The 19,334-nt window shown below is 51.3% G+C and overlaps 1 protein-coding gene and 1 long non-coding RNA gene across 2 annotated transcripts in view; one reads left to right on the top strand and one right to left on the bottom strand.

Annotated features, from left to right (window-relative positions):
- Positions 1 to 14,259, bottom strand: part of TRAP1 (TNF receptor associated protein 1) — a 45,486-nt gene extending 31,227 nt beyond the window's left edge. Inside the window, exon 1 of the mRNA XM_058711168.1 lies at positions 14,112 to 14,259. Within this exon, the coding sequence (XP_058567151.1) occupies positions 14,112 to 14,187 (76 nt within the window). The 5' untranslated portion in view covers positions 14,188 to 14,259. The remainder of the gene's footprint in view (positions 1 to 14,111) is intronic.
- A 104-nt stretch (positions 14,260 to 14,363) lies between these two features.
- LOC131501286 (uncharacterized) lies at positions 14,364 to 16,820 on the top strand. The gene is made up of 2 exons (XR_009256737.1): positions 14,364 to 15,058; positions 15,323 to 16,820. It is a non-coding gene; the product is annotated as an uncharacterized LOC131501286 (long non-coding RNA).
- Positions 16,821 to 19,334: the final 2,514 nt, after the last annotated feature.

The raw sequence follows: 19,334 nt of genomic DNA, 5'->3' as shown, positions 1-19,334 counted from the left end.
GCGGGGAACGTTTGGATCTCTGCCCATCAGTCAGGTGAGACTTTTGCTGTAGCTGTCATTTTCATTCCCCTTACTAGGAGCAAGACAGACCTACCCTTATTTATAAATATTTACTTTTTGGGGGCGCCTGGGTGCCTCAGTCGGTTGAGCCTCTGACTTCGGCTCAGGTCATGATCTCACAGTCCGTGGGTTCGAGCCCCACGTCGGGCTCTGTGCTGACGGTTCGGAGCCTGGAGCCTGCTTTGGATTCTGAATCTCCCTTGCCTTCTGCCTCTCCCCCACTCACGCTCTCAAAAATAAAATACACATTAACATTTTTTCTTTTTTAAAAATGTATTTTAAAAAATGTATTAAAAGTATTTTCTTTTTTTAAAAATGTTTTAGGTGTATTTCAATTTTTTTTATTGAGAGAGAGAAAAGCCTAAGCAGGATCCTCACTGTCAGCACAGAGCCTGACTAGGGGCTTGAACTCTCGAACTGTGAGATCATGCCCTGAGCCAAAATCAAAAGTTGGATGCTTAACTGACTGAGCCACCCAGGTGCCCCTGTAAATATTTCCTGTTTTCTTTTCTGATGACGGACTTTTGGTATCCTCTGACCATTCTTGCACTACAATCTTCTTATTGACTTGTAAGAGCGCTTTATGTCTTAACGAAATTAGTCTTTCTTTCCCAGAACACTGTATCTAGTGTTCCAACAATCACGACCCCAGGGATCACAGGCATCCCCTCCCCAACAGAGAAGCAGCTTGGTGGTGGGCTGGGCCGGCTGCCTCAGTCTCCCGGCCACCGGACCCCTCCCCCTCGTTGTCCTCCTTCCTGTTCTGGGACCTGGGCACAACGTAGGTAAGGACCGGGCTCCCTGTCGCCACATCCAGGAGCATCTGGTCCTTCTGGATGCCCTCCGTGAGCTCCCCCAGGGACGGCTCTCCGACCCCGTTGACCTCAATCTTGGAGAACACCATACCGGTGACTCCACACTCACGGTCGAGTGGCCGCAGGGGTTAATGGCTCCGACGGCCTGGAGGACGCTGAGCAGCTCACTGCGCTAGATGCATCCAGTGGCACAGACGTCACAGAGCTCCAAGTACCAGCACACCCGCTGATCCACCTTCCTCCTGAGGCCCAGGCTGAGCGTAGCCACGGATCCCATGAGGTCGATGCAGCTGTCCTGGGCGACACACGGCAGCCTCCCCAAAACAGCCTCGTTTGGAAAGGCCTTCCTTACTAAGATTCATGCAATTTTCCCACGGCCTACTTTTCCTACTCCTGTTGGTTTTTTCTCCCACTTAATACAATATTTGTGAAATGATTTAATATGTTGTTCATGATGGAGTAACAGAAGTCCTCACTGTTAGGAAAAAGGAAGAAATAACCAATCCGTATTTCCAACCAGGACTTTAAAACTTTCCAGTATAATTCCGAGATTACATCAATCAACAGCACTATTAAGAGCAAATCTGATTTGGGGTTAACTTTTCACAACGACTGTAAGAATAAACCAACAGAGCAGTAAATCTGCCCGAACCAGATACAGATATGTGACCTGCACATTGTCGGTCCTCACGCTTCCTCTATACCCTGAAGGAAAAACCACAAGCCTCAGGGCCAGGCTACAATGTCGGAGTATCCGGCTGTTTGGTGGTTTGGGGGCACACAAAATGGCAACGACAGTTTGAGTCTGACACCCCCCCCACACGGGCCAGTGCTCATGCTGTTTCCTCTGCCAGCGACCACATTCCTCTCCACCCGAAGTGTTTCAGGACCTGGTGTGAGGCTCTCCCGTCCCCAGCGGCTCAACCCCCTCTCTTGACGGAATTCAGAGTACTTATTTTCTATGCTACTCACTTGAAACTGCTGTTATAAACCAGCTTGTGGCACTCCTACGATTAACTGTTTGCTCATGGAAAACATTTCACCAAATTACAACATTTCTTAGTATCAAGCTCAACCAAGGCAAGAAGAGCCACGTTTCTCCGAACACCACAGCCCCTGGCACAGAAGCAGCTCGTTACAAACAGGCAACTTACCAGCACACGCATCGCAAGGTGCAAGCACAAGGACATCCGGTCAGCCACAAGTCGCTCAGTGCTCCTGCAGGGCCATCGGTGACTGGGAAGAGGGATTAAAAGTACAACGGCCTATAGGGGCCGTCAAGGAAGGCAAATGAGTCAAACACACTGGGTACTTTTTTTTATTTTTTATCACTCTTCTCTACATCAGCCACTGTGCTTGCTTACTACGGTTTTGCTTCAAAATGGCATGTTAAGTAAGTACTGCACTTTAGACGCAGGCATACTTAGTATTTTAAGCTGTGAGCAACAGGCAGACTGTTTTCCTGGAATTACTTATCTGAAATGCACAATCTCCCACTTACCACATGTGATATGGACAAGAACAATTTAACTTTTTGTCTTTACTGCAAAGAGCGCCACTTCCAGCAAGGCAGGGTCACAGCCTCCAGCCAAACTGCCTGTGGAGGACACCCATGAACTTAGGAACCACACAAAGGGGCTACCTAAAGGCTCTGGAGAAGTCAGCCAGAGCAGGCAGACCCTCGGGGACAGCTGACACATGGAAGAAGAGAACAGCACGGGAGGAGGGCAGGTTCAACCCAGGGCGGCTGACACAGACACGGCCCCTGAGGAACCGGGGGCGGCACTAGGGGAACCGTAAAAGGTGAAGAGTGGGGAGTTGGAGAGGGTCCCAGAAATGAGAGTCAGAGAGACGGAGTCCCCAGTTCTGGGAATAAATTCTTCTAAATATCTGGCTGACCCCCTGAACTGTGTGTGGGGGACAAACTACAAATAGCCTGGTTAAAGCTAAAAGAATCCAACTGCTGTGTTTGCAGCTGGGGTCCAACCAGATTAATAATCCACTTTAAAACAAGAGCTGGGGCACCTGGGAGGCTCAGTCGATTAAGCATCCCACTCTTGATTTCAGCTCAGGTCATGATCCCAGGGTTGTGGGAGTGAGCCCTGGGTCGGGCTCTGTGCTGTGTGGAGCCTGCTTAGGATTCTCTCTCCCTCTGCCCCTCTCTCCTGCTTGTGTGCGCTCTCTCTAAAAAAAATAATAATAATAATATTGGGGCGCCGGGGTGGCTCAGTCGGTTAAGCGTCCGACTTTGGCTCAGGTCATGATCTCGCGGTCCATGAGTTCGAGCCCCGTGTCGGGCTCTGTGCTGACAGCTCAGAGCCTGGAGCCTGTTTCAGATTCTGTGTCTCCCTCTCTCTGACCCTCCCCTGTTCATGCTCTGTCTCTCCCTGTCTCAAAAATAAATAAAACGTTAAAAAAAAATTTTTTTTTAATTAAAAAAAAATAATAAAAAGAAGAAATACAAAAATACCTAAGTCAACCAATCTGGAAGAAAAGATGGGGTGGGGGCACCTGGGTGGTATATCAATACAATGGGATTAGCAGCCAAAACCAATGAGCTACACCTTTAGCATAAATAAAGCTAAGGAAAAAAAAAGCTGACCCAAGAAAGTCCCATCAGAACACACAGTATGATTTAATAAACTGCATGTGCTTATACAAAATTAGATACATATATATCCATACAAAGCAAAAAGCAAAAGAGTAAAAACCACTCTCTCTCTCTCAAAAACAAACAAACATCAAAAAAGTGGGGGGTTGGGTGCCCTGGGTGGCTCAGTCAGTTAAGCCTCTGCCTCTTAATTTCGGCTCTGGTCATGGTCCCGAGGCTGGAGCCCCGCACTGGGCTGACAGTGCAGAGACTGCTTGGGATTCTTTCTCTGCCCCTCCCCCACTTGTGCTTTTTCTCTCTCAAAAATAAACAAACATGAAAAAAACAAAACAAAACAAAACAGAAAATTCAGGTCAGCAGTTCCCTCTAGGAAAGAGAGAAGAGGGTGCAGCAGGAGCACACAGGCCTTCGAGGGACCTGTAATCTCCATTCCTTCAACTGGGCAATAAGTGTTCATTGATGCTTTTTTATAAAACTGCACACACATATTATATGCATTTCTTTTTATGGGATGTGTGAGGCGGGAAAGGGAGAGGATGAAAGGAAAGAAGCTTCAGCCTCTCGGGGTCACGGAGCTTGCAGACGCAGAAATACGCACGGCCCCTCGGAGCCCAGCCTGACCCCCATAGCGTCACCCATGGGACACAGCATGGCCGGGACGCTGCACCTCTGTGAAGCCACCCGGAGCAGGGAGCCCTCGCTGGAGGCCACCTGCAGGTATGAATGGAAGGTAAGTGCAGGAAAGGAGGGAGTCAGGCAGGGTCTGGCAGGCCCCACAACTCCATCCGTGTTCCCTGACCCAAGGCTCCCCCCCACCCCGCTGGCGCTATGCTCTGCCTCCGACCAGCTCATTTTCACACGAAGGGGAAGATGCCAGCAGAGCCGCGCTCTGGGGCGACTTCCACGGTACTTCTGGCAACCCTGTGGGGGCACCGCTCCAGGCAGGAGCAATCGGCCTGACCCCGTGGAAGGAGATTTGGCCACGCTGGCCAGGACCACAAATACACACAGCCTCTCATCTGGCGATTTCGTCCGGGAACTTCCCTCTGTGGGTACACCTGAACTTGTATGTGACGACAGAGCTGAAAGGCCACGCACCGTAACACTGTACATAACAGCAAATGCCTGGAGACCACCTGAGTGCCCACGTGCCGAGGACCAGTAAATAAACCATGGCGCCTCCCAGCATGGAGGGTGGCTGCAAAGAGAGGAGGGAACAGCGCTGCTACGGGAAGTCTCCAACAGGTACTCAGCGACTAAAACTCAGATTACGTAGCGTCATAGAAGACACGTGTTTATCTGCACCTCCTGTATCGTACAGACCTTGGCAGACATGCAAGCAACTCCTAACGGAGACAACCTCGGAGGGAGAGGGGAAGTGGGTGGAGAAGGGGACCATGCTGAGAGCAAGACTTCTCAATGCATACCTTCTGAATCAATCAAATACATATAATTCCTCAAAACAAACCCTTAAAGACATAAAGTGGCTGTCACAGAAGGGCCAGCCCCTTCCCACCGACTGTCAATGCTGGGGTCACGCAAAGGCCTGTACAGACACACCAGATGAGGATCCGGGGTAGAAATCCCCGCCCTCCCCCAGGGGTCAGGGGCCAATGACCAAGCTGAGGGTCAGCTGAAGATCAGTATACAAATATGTATATAATGGAATACTCTGAAGCAGAAAAATGAGGCAAGACTCTGTAAAGTATCCTGATGTTCAATTATCTCTAAGACATATTAAGGAAATAACCTGGCCCAGAACAGTGGTTTGCATGCTCCCACGTGTTTAAAAACATACACGCGTGAACACATACACGGAAAACTACTCCCATAAGCCAAGCATATCTTTGTAAGGACACTCAAAAAACTGGCTTAAGGGGGCTGCCAACAGGAGGGGAACTGGTGTCTGAGGGCAGCAGTGACAGAGGTGTGTTTTCCACTGCACACACCTTTGTGTCTTTCGAATTTTGTGCTATGTACATCAGTAATCGATGCACAAAATAACCTATTTATAAAAATTACCCAGTTACAAAACACACCAAAAAATTTACTAGGGACATAAAAATATTTGCAAAGGGATAGAAAAAGCTTAGGGAAATGTCCCTGAAGACGAAGAGTAAATATTTAAAGACATCAATTCTCTGGGTGCCTGGCTGGCTCAGGCAGAGGAGCATACGACTCTTGATCTCAGGGTCAGGAGTTCGAGCCTCATGTTGGGCGTAAAGTTTACTTAAAACTTTTTTTTAAACTATGCAACCGAGTTCTTAAATTCATATGGAAAACTAGATGTGCACAAATAGCCAAGAATTTTGAAAACCATGAGGAAATATGATTAACTGTGTTAAAGCACGTTAATTTTTTTTTAACTTTTTAAAAAGTTTACTTATTTGTTTTGAGAGAGAGAGAGCGAGCAAATGGGGTAGGGGCAGAGAGCGGGGAGAGATGGAGATTCTCAAGCAGGCTCCACACTGCCAGCGCAGAGCCCAAAGCAGGGCTCGAACTCACGAAACGCAAACCATGACTTGGGCTGAGATCAAGAGTCAGATGCTTAACTGACTGAGCCGCCCAGGAGCCCCTAAAGCATATTAATTTAAAGCTACAGTATTAAAGTTAATTTCCTCTCTCACTTATTAAATAAAAAATTCCAGATGGACTATAAAAGTGCAAATAAAAGCTGAAAGTACTAGAAGAAAACAGAAGAGGTTTTAAGAACACCTTTACGGAGGGGCGTCTGGGTGGCTCAGTTGGTTGGGCGTCCGACTTCGGCTCAGGTCATGATCTTGTGGCTCGTGAGTTCGAGCCCCGTGTGGGGCTCTGAGCTGACACCTGAGCCTGGAACCTGCTTTGGATTCTGTGTCTCCCTCTCTCTCTGCCCCTCCCCCCCACACTCTGTTTCTCAAAAATAAATAATTAAAAAAACAAACAAAAAAAACCCAGCTTTATGGATATAACTGACCCAAAGTGTACAAGCCACTGGGCTTTAGCACATTCAGAGTTGTCTGTCCGTCACCATCATCTAGTTCCAGAACATGTTATCACCTCAGAAAGAAACCAAATACTCATCAGCAATGACTCCCCCATTCCCCCATCGCCCAGCTCTGGCAATCACGCTGTGGCCCTAGAGATGTGCCAGTTTAGGACATTTCGCATAAATGGAATCATACTACACGTGGTCTTCCGGGCCTGGCCTCTTTCACTTAACGTTAAGGTTTTCAAGGTTCGTCCACGTTACGAGGTATCACAGCTCACTCCTTTGTAAAGCGGACCAACATTCCGTCATTTGGCCAGACCACACGTTTAGTCCAGGCAATGGACAACTGGGGTGTATCCACTTTTTGGCTGTGCTGTGAACACTGCTGTACGCGTTTCCGTGTGGATCCCTAGGAGTGGAACTGCTGGGTCGAATGCTAGCTGTTTAACCGTTTGAGGAGGGCAGACGGCTTTCCCAAGTGCCATACCGCCTTACATTCCCGCCCGCAGGGAGAGCTCTGATTCCTCCACACCCTGACGGATGCTACGGTTGTCACCCACGGTTTTTATTCTCGCCGCCTGAGTGGGGGTGAAGGGCCACCTCACTGTGGTCTTGATTTGCCTTTGCCCGCCCTACTGACAGTGATCTCGGCATCTTTTCCTCTAATGATTTAAGAGCGAGGAAACTTCCTAAACAAGACACATAACCCTCGAACCATAAATTTATGGAGCACGTAAAAATTAAAACCAATAGGATAAATCTTAAAAGTTCTCATCGCGAGACAAAAATTGTTTCTGTCAGGTGATGCGTGTTCACTAGACTTACTGTGGTGATCATTTTGCGATTAATGAATATCAAATCACTATGTTGTATGCCTGAAACTAGTATGTCTGTTACATGTCAGTAAAAATAAAATTAGAAAAAATTACATATATGGGAGACACCTGGGTGGCTCTGTCAGTTAAGCGTCCGATTCTCGATTTTGGCTCTGGTCAAGATCTCATGGTTCGGGAGTTCGAGCATCAGGCTCCACCCCACTCCTCCTCCACTTGTGTGTGCGTGCGCGTGTGTGCTCTCTCTCTCTCTCAAAAAATAAATAAACTTAAAAATACATACATACATACATACATACATGGGAGTGCCCGGCTGGCTCAGTCAGTAGAGCATGCGACTCTTGATCTCAGGGTGTGAGTTCAAGCCCCACATAGGATATAAAGCTTAAAAAAAAAATACACATATGAACAATTAAGAATAATCACACTACCAAAAAAAAAAAAAAATTAAAGCTGACAGGCAAACGCACTACGAAAAAAACAACGGAAAACGTGGCAGAGGGCCAGCTTCCTTACGAGAAGGTCACTGACGGATCTGCAATAAAAACTCCCAAGAGCGTAAGAGAAAAACGGCAATTCCCAAAAAAGAGAAACATCAATGGCCCTGAATCAAAGACAAAGAGGCTTTACCACCCTCAGGACTAAAGAGATGCGTTTTAAAACACGACAGCATTTTCACTGCCAGACTGACAAACTGTTAAAATATGCTAGGCTCGCGCTGGCGAAGGTGTGAGAAGCGGCAGGCGGTCACTCCCCAGGCCCGTGACGGAAAGCAAACATGGCAACGACCCGGATGCCCGTCAGGAAAGGGCTGAGTGAGGGGGCCCCACACGGCGGGGGGGGGGGGGGGGGGGGGAAGCAGAGCTCGCGGCAGCGACGGGAAACGGACCCCGAGACACATCACAGGACGGGTCGGGAGGCCCGGGGCGCTGTGCCCAGGGCGGAGGCTTTTTTGGGCACCACCGCGCAGCACACTGAGGGCGGAAGAGACACACTTCTGACCTGATTGCTCTCCAGCGCGGCCGAGCACTGGCCCCGGCCTCCGTGCTGTCCCTGCAACGTGCCGGCCCCCTCCTGCCTCAGGACCCTGGCCCGGGCTGCTCCCGCGGCTCAAGCCACCCTTCCCAAGCCACCTTCACCTTCTTGCACACTTTGTTTAGCAGGAGGCCTTCCCTGACCGCCCCGTTTCTGTCAGGCTCTCCTTCCCGCTTTGGTTTCTTCAGAGAGCTCAGCCCCTAACACCCACGCTGCATTTACTTGTCTCCACCCCAGCACCTTCCGGGGCCAGGATTCTTGTCTGTTTTGTCCCCTGGGAGGCACCAGAGCGGTACCGGGCGGACAGGAGGCAGCTGAGATGTGTGTTAAAGGAAGTGATATTGCCACATCACGTGGGAGATGTTCTGGCGGACTAAACCTGACGGTCTCACGTCTGTTTTCCCCATGACGATGCTAGAGTCCAAGCAGGCCCTCGAAAAACACATCGTTATTTTCTCGGGAGGCACAGCCACATAACCCAAAGAGCTACACAAATCACAGGTCAAAACTGGTGATCCACCAAGTTTGGTGGCTGGTTCTGAAATCACTAAATGTGGGTTAAACCAGAAATTAAAAAGACACAAAACAAAGCAAAACGGAAAGCAAAAGAATATATCTCGTGATAAAGGTATTTACAAAAAACAAAACAAAAAAAGGTAAAGGCGTTTACAAACTCATCTAAGCAGGCACACATACTTGTATCACACACGTACCCTTGTATATATCACGTCATGATATGGACGCATTTCTTACAGGGAGCTTATGACAACAAAAGCCTCAAATTGACCCATCTCATTTCAGTCAACACATTTCTAAGTTTAAAGCTTTGGCTTCAGGGGTGCCAGGGTGGCTCAGTCGGTTTCTGCTCAAGTCACGATCTCACATTCGTTTGAGCCCCACGCTGGGCTCTGCAGTGACAGCAAGGAGCCTGCTTGGGACTCTCTCTCTCTCTGTCCTTCTCTCTGTTCCTCCCCTGCTCACGTGCAACGCTTTCTTAAATAAACTTAAAAAAAACAAATATTCTAGAGGGCTACGCTGAAGCACCAAAAATGCAATTCAAGAACATCGTGCGGCTTTGAACCTAAAACATTTCACTCGAACATAAACCGGCGACACTTCATTGGTCCCAAGCCAGAATTTTGGTTTGAGACAGCAACCACCGCCCTGCCTCAGTAAGACTCTCCTTACAGAAATCGCCTTTCTTACCTGGTATCTGACTCTGGGGCAGAGGCGGGAAATGTCTGTTTTCTCACCAGCCTCACTGCATGTCCTCACACCACTTCCTTCAAGCAGCCATTTCCCTTACTGAGTCAAGGGGGGAGCAAAACGCTTGGGAGATTCCCCCCGCCCTTAATTCTGGCCACCTACTCGGCCAGCGACTAATACGGCCTTTGCTAACCTCTTACGTTTCGGTTGGTCTGATCTTCTGCAGATGCACTCAACCCCTCTGGTGGTCCCAACCCAGCGCCTCATGCCCAAGGCCCACCTGGTGCCTCTTGGGCAGTCGGTCACACACCCTTTGTGTATGTGCTTCGCCCATGCTGGCCAAGGCCCCAGCACTGCGGTTTACAGAGGTGGCCCTGACATTCAGAGTCTAAAGGTTAAGGATCAAACCTATCCTTGTTATGTTATGGTGGCAGCACAAATAGCTGTTTCCCGGAAGGATGAAACCTGAGCCACAAGAGCTGTCCGCTCATCCTGAAAAGAGCCTGGGAACACCTGAAATCTGCCTACTAAAGTCTTGAGCCGGCTGCAGCACAAGAGGCGGGAGGTTATAAATTAGATAGCACGCCCCCCCCCCCCCCAAACAAAGTAAGGGCACAGGAAGGAAGCAGAATAACACAACAAAAGTACAAAAGCAAGAAATGTGAGGCTGTGGGATTCATTTTGGGAAATAAAACCAACCTGCGTGAGCAACGACAACGGGAACCCTACTCTTCTGACGTTTCTGGCACTTGGGGCAGACTCCTTGCCCCTTGGAAGTCTCGCCTCTAAGGCAGAAAATTCCAGGAGATGATCCCGCTTACAGAGATTGGAAAAGGCAGAAGACGGTAACTTGAGCACTACAGTGGCTGCCTCATGACGGGTCCTGGAAACGTCAATGGTGAGAACAAGAGCATCCTCGAGATTAGGAAACAGGGCTGAGGGGCTGTGGTGTCACCAAAGTCACAAAGCCACGTGAAATGACCAACCTGCTACCCTCTCCACCACACAACACAATCATTTGCTTTTGGAGACCAAGTCTGTTTCTCGTTTTTTTTTTAAAGTTTGTTTATTTGGGGGGTGGGGTGGGGTGGCGAGTAGGGGAGGGGCATAGGAGGGAGAGAGAATCCCAAAGCAGGCTCTGCATTGTCAGCACAGAGCCCGACGCGAGGCTTGATTCCACCACCACGAGATCATGACCTGAGCTGCAATCAAGACTCAGATGCTCAACTGAATGAGCCACCCACGTGCTCCCTGTTGCTGATTTTTCAGGCTCATCATCTCTTGTTTGGGAGGCGGCATTCTTGTTTGTCTACCAGCTACTTCTGTTACTTGTTGGAACTGGTGAAAAAGTCTGATGGCAGTTTAGGTTTTTTACTACTAACGTTACATTTTCATGAATGCCCAAGTTCTGATAGCCCTAACTCCCTATAATAATGACATTTTACCAGGCGAAGGAAGTGTTGGTTCCCAACTACCAATCAACAGAAGATTCACCAGGGACGTTATCTGTAACCAGCCACGTGGTCCTGAGGGCGTGCAGAAAATCAGGTGTGTGGACCTCACGGTGCCTGCAGCTGGGCGCTTCCAGCACTGGCCCAGGTCTGGCACTGTGACTACCCTGACCATTACAGAAAATGATCCACAAGTTGACATCTAACAGAACAGAAAGGACATAATTTTCAACCTTATCCACACTCACTCCCCTATACTATTTCTCGTCAAACCCAATCATTCAGAATGGGGCCTTACCTTGCATCTGTGCTCTCTGGACACCGCCCATGACCCTCTCTTCTAGGAGACCCACACAAGCAACCATCCACGTGTTTCTGCACTCCCTGTCTGGCCAGAGGCCTCCAATATGCCCCGAACACTCGGCAGCCACATGCTCCTACTTAACCTGTGACCGCAACAGCACATCATCAGTCACATCACCTTTGGAGTCCCAGAGAGCATTCAAAATATTTTGAGGGGCGCCCGGGTAGCTCAACTGGTTAAGCGTCCTAACTCTTAATAGCAGCTCACGTCGTGATCTCGAGGTTCTTGAGTTTGAGCCCTGCAGTGGGCTATGCAAAACCTTTAAAAATTATTGCATAAAGGGGTGCCTGGGTGGCTCAGTTGGTTGAGCATCAGACTCTTGATGTCTGTTCAGGTCGTGACCTCGCATTCGTTAGATCAAGCCCCATGTCAAGGCTCCACACTCAGTGGAACCCACTGCTCTCCACTGAGTGTGGAGCCTGTTTGGGATTCTCTCCTTCTCTCTCTGCCCCTCCCCCACTCGTGCTCGCTTGCTCTCAAAATAAATACATATTTAAGAAATTGTTTAAAAAAACAGACACCGATATTTAAAACTCAGGGAACAGAAAAAAAGTGTCAAAGATATGAAAAAGAAATTCATATGAGACATACAAATGGCCACTAAACAAATGAACACAGTCTAACTACTAGGAAGAAAACGCCTTGATATAAGGAGTCTCATTACCTGCTGATGGGAATATAAATTGCTTAAGCTTTTTTGGACAGTAATTTGGCAACATCAGCTAACATTTCAAATAGGCACAGACTCTGAACCATCAATTCTAAAACTCGAATTCTAAAATTCTAAAGAAATACCATACATGTGCACAAAGATTTAAACACTCGTCCATTCTACCTGAAATCATGATTGTATTATATGCTAACTGGGATGTAAATCTTTAAAAATTTAAAAAGATAAATCCCAGCTGGGGAAAAAAACAAGTCACCCATTCTACACAGTACTGGAACAACAAATACAAAACCACAGAAACAATCTTGATTATGTCCATTGGGAGCGGGTCACAGATGGACACGAGGGAACAAGTAAGACGCCCAGAGAAGGCACGCTGTAGACACACCCATGCGTAGACTACACACATCCCATTACCAGTCAGCCTCGGATCCCACAGCCTTCCTGCCTGCCAGGGACACCACGTAGCAGCTGATGACACTGTGAGTCGCTCAGATTTTCTCTTCTGTAAGATGAGAATTTGAGAAGATCTGCTTTCTCTGACAGATTGATTTGCTGAGAGTTGACAGGTAAATCCTATCTGCTGACGTCCAAGAAACCGTTCAGGATCTGGCTACTTCTCCCACCTCCCCCATGAGCATCCTGGCGAAGCCACAATCCCGCAGGCCTCCTCCCTACCTCGACCCCCACTGCAACCACTGCCCCCTCCTCCAAACCTGTTCCTACATTTATATCTCCTCCACAGTAGAGCAAAATCCTCACAATGGCCAGTGAGGGGCTGCCCTCAGTCTCCTGTGGCTCACAGGACACTGCTAGTTAAATGCTAAGTCCATAACAAAGGATGCTATGCGGCCACTGGAAAGCCACAGACCGGGGGTATACTGAGCAAGATGTGGAAGCTTTGCAGGGAACGTTATAAACAACCCAGTAGCAGGGGTGCTGGCTTGGGCAGAAGAGCATGCGACTCTGAATCTTAGGGTTGGGGGTCTGAGCTGCACATTGGGTACACAGAGTACTTTAAATCTTAAAGTACAATTCAGGGGCGCCTGGTGGCTCAGGTCCTGATCTCAAGGTTGGAGCCCCGCATAAGGGCTCTCCGTCAGTGCAGAGCCGGTTTCGGATCCTCTGTCCCTCTCTTTCTCTCTGCCCCTCCCCTGCTCATGCTCTCTCAAAACTAAATAAACATTTTTGTAAAAATTCAGTAACAAACTGCAGATACAGTGTACGCCCTTTCAAATAAAAAGAGACACATCTTGGGGCCCTGGGTGGCTCAGTCAGTTAAGCGTCGGACTTCGGCTCAGGTGATGATCTCGCGGTTTGTGAGTTCGAGCCCCGCGCCGGCTCTGTGTTGACAGCTCGGAGCCTGGAGCCTGGAGCCTGCTTCGGATTCTATGTCTCCCTCTCTGCCCCACCCTGCTCCGATTGTGCTCTGTCTCTCAAAAATGAATGTGAAAAAAAAAATTTTTTTTAAAAATAGACACAGCTGTTCACGTGTGTGTGAACACCGTGCAAAGAACCTGGAAGGAACTCTAAGTCGTTCACCAATGGTTTCTTACCAGTGGGGAAGGAGAAAGATTATCATTATTCTTCCCCGTCCCGGCCCCCCCCCCCCCCCACCAGGGTTAGGGTTAGGGTCGCAGCCCTGTGCTTTCCCAGGCAGAGCGGACACTCAGGATTGAAAGAAGCACAGCCAGTGGTTTCTGCATCACGCCCGTATAAAACAACTTGGGGGCGGGGAGGCATGAAATCGCCACGAAGGAGCTTAAATGATCTCCCAGGTGAAGTCCGTTTCTAACGCACACGACCCCTCCCCTTCCACTCTCCGAAAATGCCCTCCGCTGCAGGAGCGAGGAGCGCCCGACCCCTCTGCTTGACCCGGGTCCGAGGGCTCGACGCGAAGAAGCACCTGCAGGAGTCCCGCGGGCCGGGGCGCATCCCCGCTACCTGAGGGCTGGGGACAAACGCAGACGCACCGCGCGCTCTGCGTTCGCCGGGAGTGTGGCGCATAAATCTCACAGAACCTCCACGTGTCCCACGGAAGAGGAAGCCGGCTCGGGACCGAGGCGGGGCCCGCCTGCCACCCGGCCCCCCTCACCTCTCGGGACGGCCGCCAAAGCTGGCGCCCGCAGACTGCGCCCCCATAGCAGCAGCACTCTCAACTCGCGCGCCATGTCGGTCCTACCCAGCGCCTAGGACACCACGCTCCGCGGGGGGGCGGAACGGGGCGGGGCCTTCCTGGGGCGCGGCGCGGTGACGCCACGGAGAGCGCCGGGCTGCCCGGCCCGCTGCCTGCGCCGGCGGGTGGGCGGGGGCCTCCGTGGCGCGGGCGCCGGCTGCCCGCGCGGGGACAGTCGGGCCTGAGGGAGGGCCCTCCGTGACCTTGTGTCGCGTTGTCAAGGACGACGGGACCTGCGCGCGGGCCCTGGGCCCTGGCCCGCCAGCTGGGCCTCACTTCGTGCATCCCCTAAATGGGGCCGACGCCCGCACACAGCCGGCTGTGAAAGGTGGCGCCGGGGCGGAAGCAGTGCTCGTCCCCGGGGCTTGACGAGTTTGGGGCTGCCGGCTCTACCGAGGCGGGCGGAGGAAGAGATGGGGTGGGTTTCACTCCAAAACTTGAACTCAGGGGCCGCCCCACCGGCAGGACTGGGCATATTCATTCTTTGCCTCCCGCCTTGCTGGAGGTGAGGCTGAAGTTGAGACCGCAACTCCTTTTATTTTAATTAAGAAAAAAAAATTCTTTTTTTTTAAATTGAAGTGTGGTTGACACGCAAAGTTCCAGGCATGGAACGTAGTGATTCAGCAGGGCCGCACCTCGTGCTGCGCTCACTCGCTGCGAGCTACCCTAGACACCCACGGCGCCACTCCTTCTCGGCCTGTGACTGTCGTCGCTGTGCCGTGCTTTTCCCGTCGCTGTGCGGTGCTTTTCCTGCCCATGTCAACGCCCCTTCTCGCCGAGTGCCATGGCTCAAAACGTGCCCGGGCGGCTCCCCAAGTGATTCGGAGGCTCACCGACACAATCCTGCGGAAACGGAGGTGCTCGAGGTTTGTCCGGCGCTGCAAAGTACGAGAGTCAGGAGAGCCTCACCCCCCCACCCCCCCAGCGGGGACGTAGTTGGAGCGCCTCGGGGATTCTTCTAGGTGGAAGGTATCAAGGTTGAGCTCCACGTGCCAGGCTTCAGCAACTCAGGGATGATGGGATTTTTTTTTTAAGTTTATTTATTTACTTTGAGGAAGAGGGGGAGAACGAGTAGGGGAGGGACAGAGAGGGAGAGAGAATCCCAAGCAGGTTCCACGCTGTCATTGCAGAGCCTGATGAGAGACTCAAACGCCTGAACCTTGAGATCGTGACCTGAGCCGAAATCAAGAGTCATAAGCTCAGCCGACTGAGCCACCCAGGTGCCCCGGGAAGATGGGATTTTTTTTTTTTTTTAACCAACTTTATAAACCTTCTTACAAGGTACCTTAATTTTTGAAGCTCTAAAAATAGGAGTATTGAGGAGCCAGACAGTCCTGCAGATGCTGGGTGTTGTCTCAAAGCTATTACTGTTTTAGTGTTTGGGCCTCAGGAACAAGTGTGCCCACCCCCAGCAGGCACAGACCTGTACAGACCCCGTTTGGAACAAGGGCAGCTGCAGTGTGGAGACTCTGGCTGCAGCTTCAGAGGCAGTAACTCTCCCTGGCTTTTGGAGGCATCAAAATGTTCAAATTCAGAGAAACAACTAATGGCCTGGTAGGACCTGATCAGGGTTTTGCGCGTCTCTCTCTCTTTTTTAATGTTTATTTTTGAGAGAGAGAGAGAGAGAGAGGCGCGGAGTGCGAGTGGGGGAGGAGAAGAGAGGGAGACACAGAATCCAAAGTGGGCTCCAGGCTCTGAGCTGTCAGCACAGAGCCAGAGGCGGGGCTTGAACTCACGAACCATGGGATCATGACCTGGGCCGAGGTCGAACACTTAACCAGCGGAGCCACCCAGGCACCCTGCGCGTCTCCTAAAGTCCTTTGTAGGACTTGACACCAACTCGGCATGGTTCAGAACTCAGAAACATAACCTTTTGCTGACTCACTCGACAGGCGTCTCGGTGTGTTTAATGAACGTCAACCCTCTGCTAACTCCAGGTACCTGCCCACCGCAGTGCAAGATCTGGTGAGAACCCAGGCCCCGACGCCCACTTGTACACCCGCTGACTGTGGGATCTGGTCGGAAGCAAGACCTGTGGCCCTTTGTGGAGGCAGGTATAGCCACTTAGGACCTGGCCTGGAACTAACTAGAACATTTCTGATTTCTCCAAATCATTTCTTCTGTTTGTCAGTGTCCACTTTTAATTCCACCATCAAAGACATTCGAAATGTCACAAGTCGATTCCACAGATCCCCCAAACTTTCAGGAGTGACTGGACCGAAGGCCTTTGTCCCTTTTCATGCCTTACGGCAATGGCATTTGGTCCAGGCCCCTGCCCTTGGCAATCCCGTGAACATGGTCTGTGCCCCACCTAGTGGCTCCCAGCCTCCCTGTCCAGCATTAACAACGTAAGAAAGCTGAGTCCAAACAACCACAAAGTGTCACTGCTGGGGTCTTTTCTGAGCACGTCTGGCTCAGGGGAAGCCAGGGTGAAGGAGGCAGCCACCTCTCCCACTGCATGTATTCCTGGAAACTTCCACTGGGGGATACCACTTGGAGAACTAGCCTTGAGGGCATGTTTGGAAAGATGCCTTCTGTCCTGGCAAAGCACTCTGGTCACATTTTCCCCCCAATTTGTAGATGAGGTCATTGTAGGCACTGGAATAAAAAATGTCCACCCAAACTCAATCCGTGGCGTCCATGGCTTGCAAGTTAAAAATTAGTTTGGCGCGAGAGACCCTCGAGCGTGGAGAAGCCACTTTGTTCTGTGCACGGTTGGGTGCATGTGTGCATACGGGCTCAGGTGATGGCCCTGTAGTTCCTCGAGCCACCATTATCACCTTGACCCGTGTAGCGAGCAGAAAGGCTGCCTGGGGAGGCCTTGCCTGCCTGCGGCCCCTTCCTCTGCTCAGCACGGCTTCCTGGTGGCTGCGGGGCCCCTCTCGATGTCTGCTCCGTGCCAGTGAGGCCCTGCCCCCTTCAGGACCCTTGGCCTGGCTGGGTGCCAGGGAGCCCCACTCCAGCCAGAGGCCCAGGCCCGGTGGGATCCTGAGCAGCACCTGGCATCAGGCCTGCGGAGCCCCTCACCAAGACTGCATCTCTGCAGGTATGAAGCGGGTCCCCGGGTCCGTCAGGATTCTCCGGTCCAGTGGGGTATGGGAGGGCAGGGTGGAAACGCCGCCAGGCACAGGTCAGAGGGGGCCATGGTCTCAGCGTCAGCCAGGTGTCTCCGGAGTGTTGGGTGTTTGGGAAGCGGGAAGGATGGGACTGACCCCAGCACTTGCTCCACGTGGCGCACAAGCGTTTTCCCGTGGCCTGGAAGTCGCCTGGGGACCAGGGCACTCCTACTTCTGGGGCAGAGCAAGAGGGATGGCGCCCCCTTAGGTGTCCTCACAGTCTGCACTTTGTACGATGCACTTCACGGTCAGGACGTCTTCCTGTGCCTCTTTGCCCTGGGCTCCGCCTTAACTCCTGTCCTGTCCAGGGGACCTTGGGCTGCCAGTGGTCCCACCAGGTACTTATTCAGGGGGTTGAGGACAAAGGGGACAGAAGATGCCAGCTGGGAACAAATGCTTTTAAGGAGGCCGAAGAACCATTTGACCAAACCCCCTTTCCCTACACCCATATTTATCGTGAATATTGAAACTAAAGCAGTTGTGGGAGGCCTGGCTGGCTTGTCTGTAGACTATGCAGCTCTTGGGGCTGTGGGTTCGAGCCTCACATGGGGTGTAGAGATTACTTTAAAAAAATCTTTAAGAAGGGGCACCTGAGTGGCTCAGTCGGTTGGGTGGCCAACTTCGGCTCACATCATGATCTCACGGTCCGTCGGTTCGAGCCCCGCGTCGGGCTCTGTGCGGACAGCTCAGAGCCTGGAGCCTGCTTTAAATTGTGTCTCCTTCTCTCTCTGCCCCTCCCCCACTTGCACTCTCTCTCTCAAAAATAAACATTTTTTTAAAATCTTTAGGAAAAAAAAGACCAATGCAGTTCCAAAGTCAAGATGGTTGTTCTTGGATCCCCTTATGGCCTTGCTATTCAAAGTGAAGGCTTAGTGGGGCGCCTGAGTGGCTCAGTCGGCTGAGCATCCGACTTCGGCTCAGGTCATGATCTCGCAGTTCGTGCATTTGAGCCCCGCGTCGGGCTCTGGGCTGACAGCTCAGAGCCTGCAGCCCGCTTCAGATTCTGGGTCTCCCTCAGTCTGCCCCTCCGCTGCTTGCACTCTGTCTCTCTCATTGTCACAAAAATAAATAAACATTAAAAAAAAATTTAAATTCAAAGTGCAGACCGAGAGCCAGGACTCATCTGGGAGTTCATTAGAAACTCAGAAGCTGGGGTGCCTGAGCCCCGCCTCAGGCTCTATGCTGTCAGTGCAGAGCCTGCTTGGGATTCTCTCTCTCTCTGCCCCTCCCGTGTGTGATCTCTCTCAAAATAAAGAAACTAAAAAGAAAAAAAAAAAAAAAAAACACCCTTAAAAAAAAAAAAAAACCACTCAGAAGCTCAGTTTGCCCACCCCCTGGGCCCAGACCTACCACGTCAGGAGGTCAGCGAGATCCCAGATGAGGCGTCTGTGTGTCAGAGCTGGAGAAGTGCTGTCCCAGAGCCCACGCCTGCTTACTTCACGGACAACCAGAAGCCACAGGTGTGCATCCCTAAAAATTGCCTGTTCTGGAGGGAAAGGGGCCTCGGCTAGGGACCCAATCTCGTCTTTCCCGCCCTCTCCCCGCGAGAACCCCCTTTTCTCGCCCAGGAAGCCGGAGCCGCCCAGAACTCAAGTGTCGGGAGGGTTGGGAACAGTGAGAACCGGCCTCCCTGGAAGGTGGGTGCGTCCCCTGTGCTTTTGCCTGTGGAGGTCCAGCCCTCAGCGGGGACACTGGTTCTGGCTGAACACCAGGTGACTCTGAACGCCTCTTGCTGCGGCTCCTGGCCTCCCTCAAGTCTGCTGCCCCTTTCTCTGCACCTCCCAGCCTCAGGAGCGCGGCTGCGACGTGAGTGTCTGGTCCCCAAGACTCTCCTTCCCTGGAGCTGGCTCCAGACGCCTCCCTCGTGGCAGCACAAGAGACAACCCTCCCTCTTCTGAGGCCCCCAAACCTGTGCCACACATGAGGGGTCCTGGAGAGACACAGGGAGAGTCCTGGTGCAGGGAGCCATCCTCCTCTTGCCGTCCTTCCAAGGATGTCCTCTCTGGACATTTTCCTAAAAGACCTG

This window comes from Neofelis nebulosa, chromosome 18 (assembly GCF_028018385.1).
Source record: "Neofelis nebulosa isolate mNeoNeb1 chromosome 18, mNeoNeb1.pri, whole genome shotgun sequence".
NCBI classification, from domain to species: domain Eukaryota; kingdom Metazoa; phylum Chordata; class Mammalia; order Carnivora; family Felidae; genus Neofelis; species Neofelis nebulosa.
This window is presented reverse-complemented; position numbering and strand designations above follow the sequence as displayed.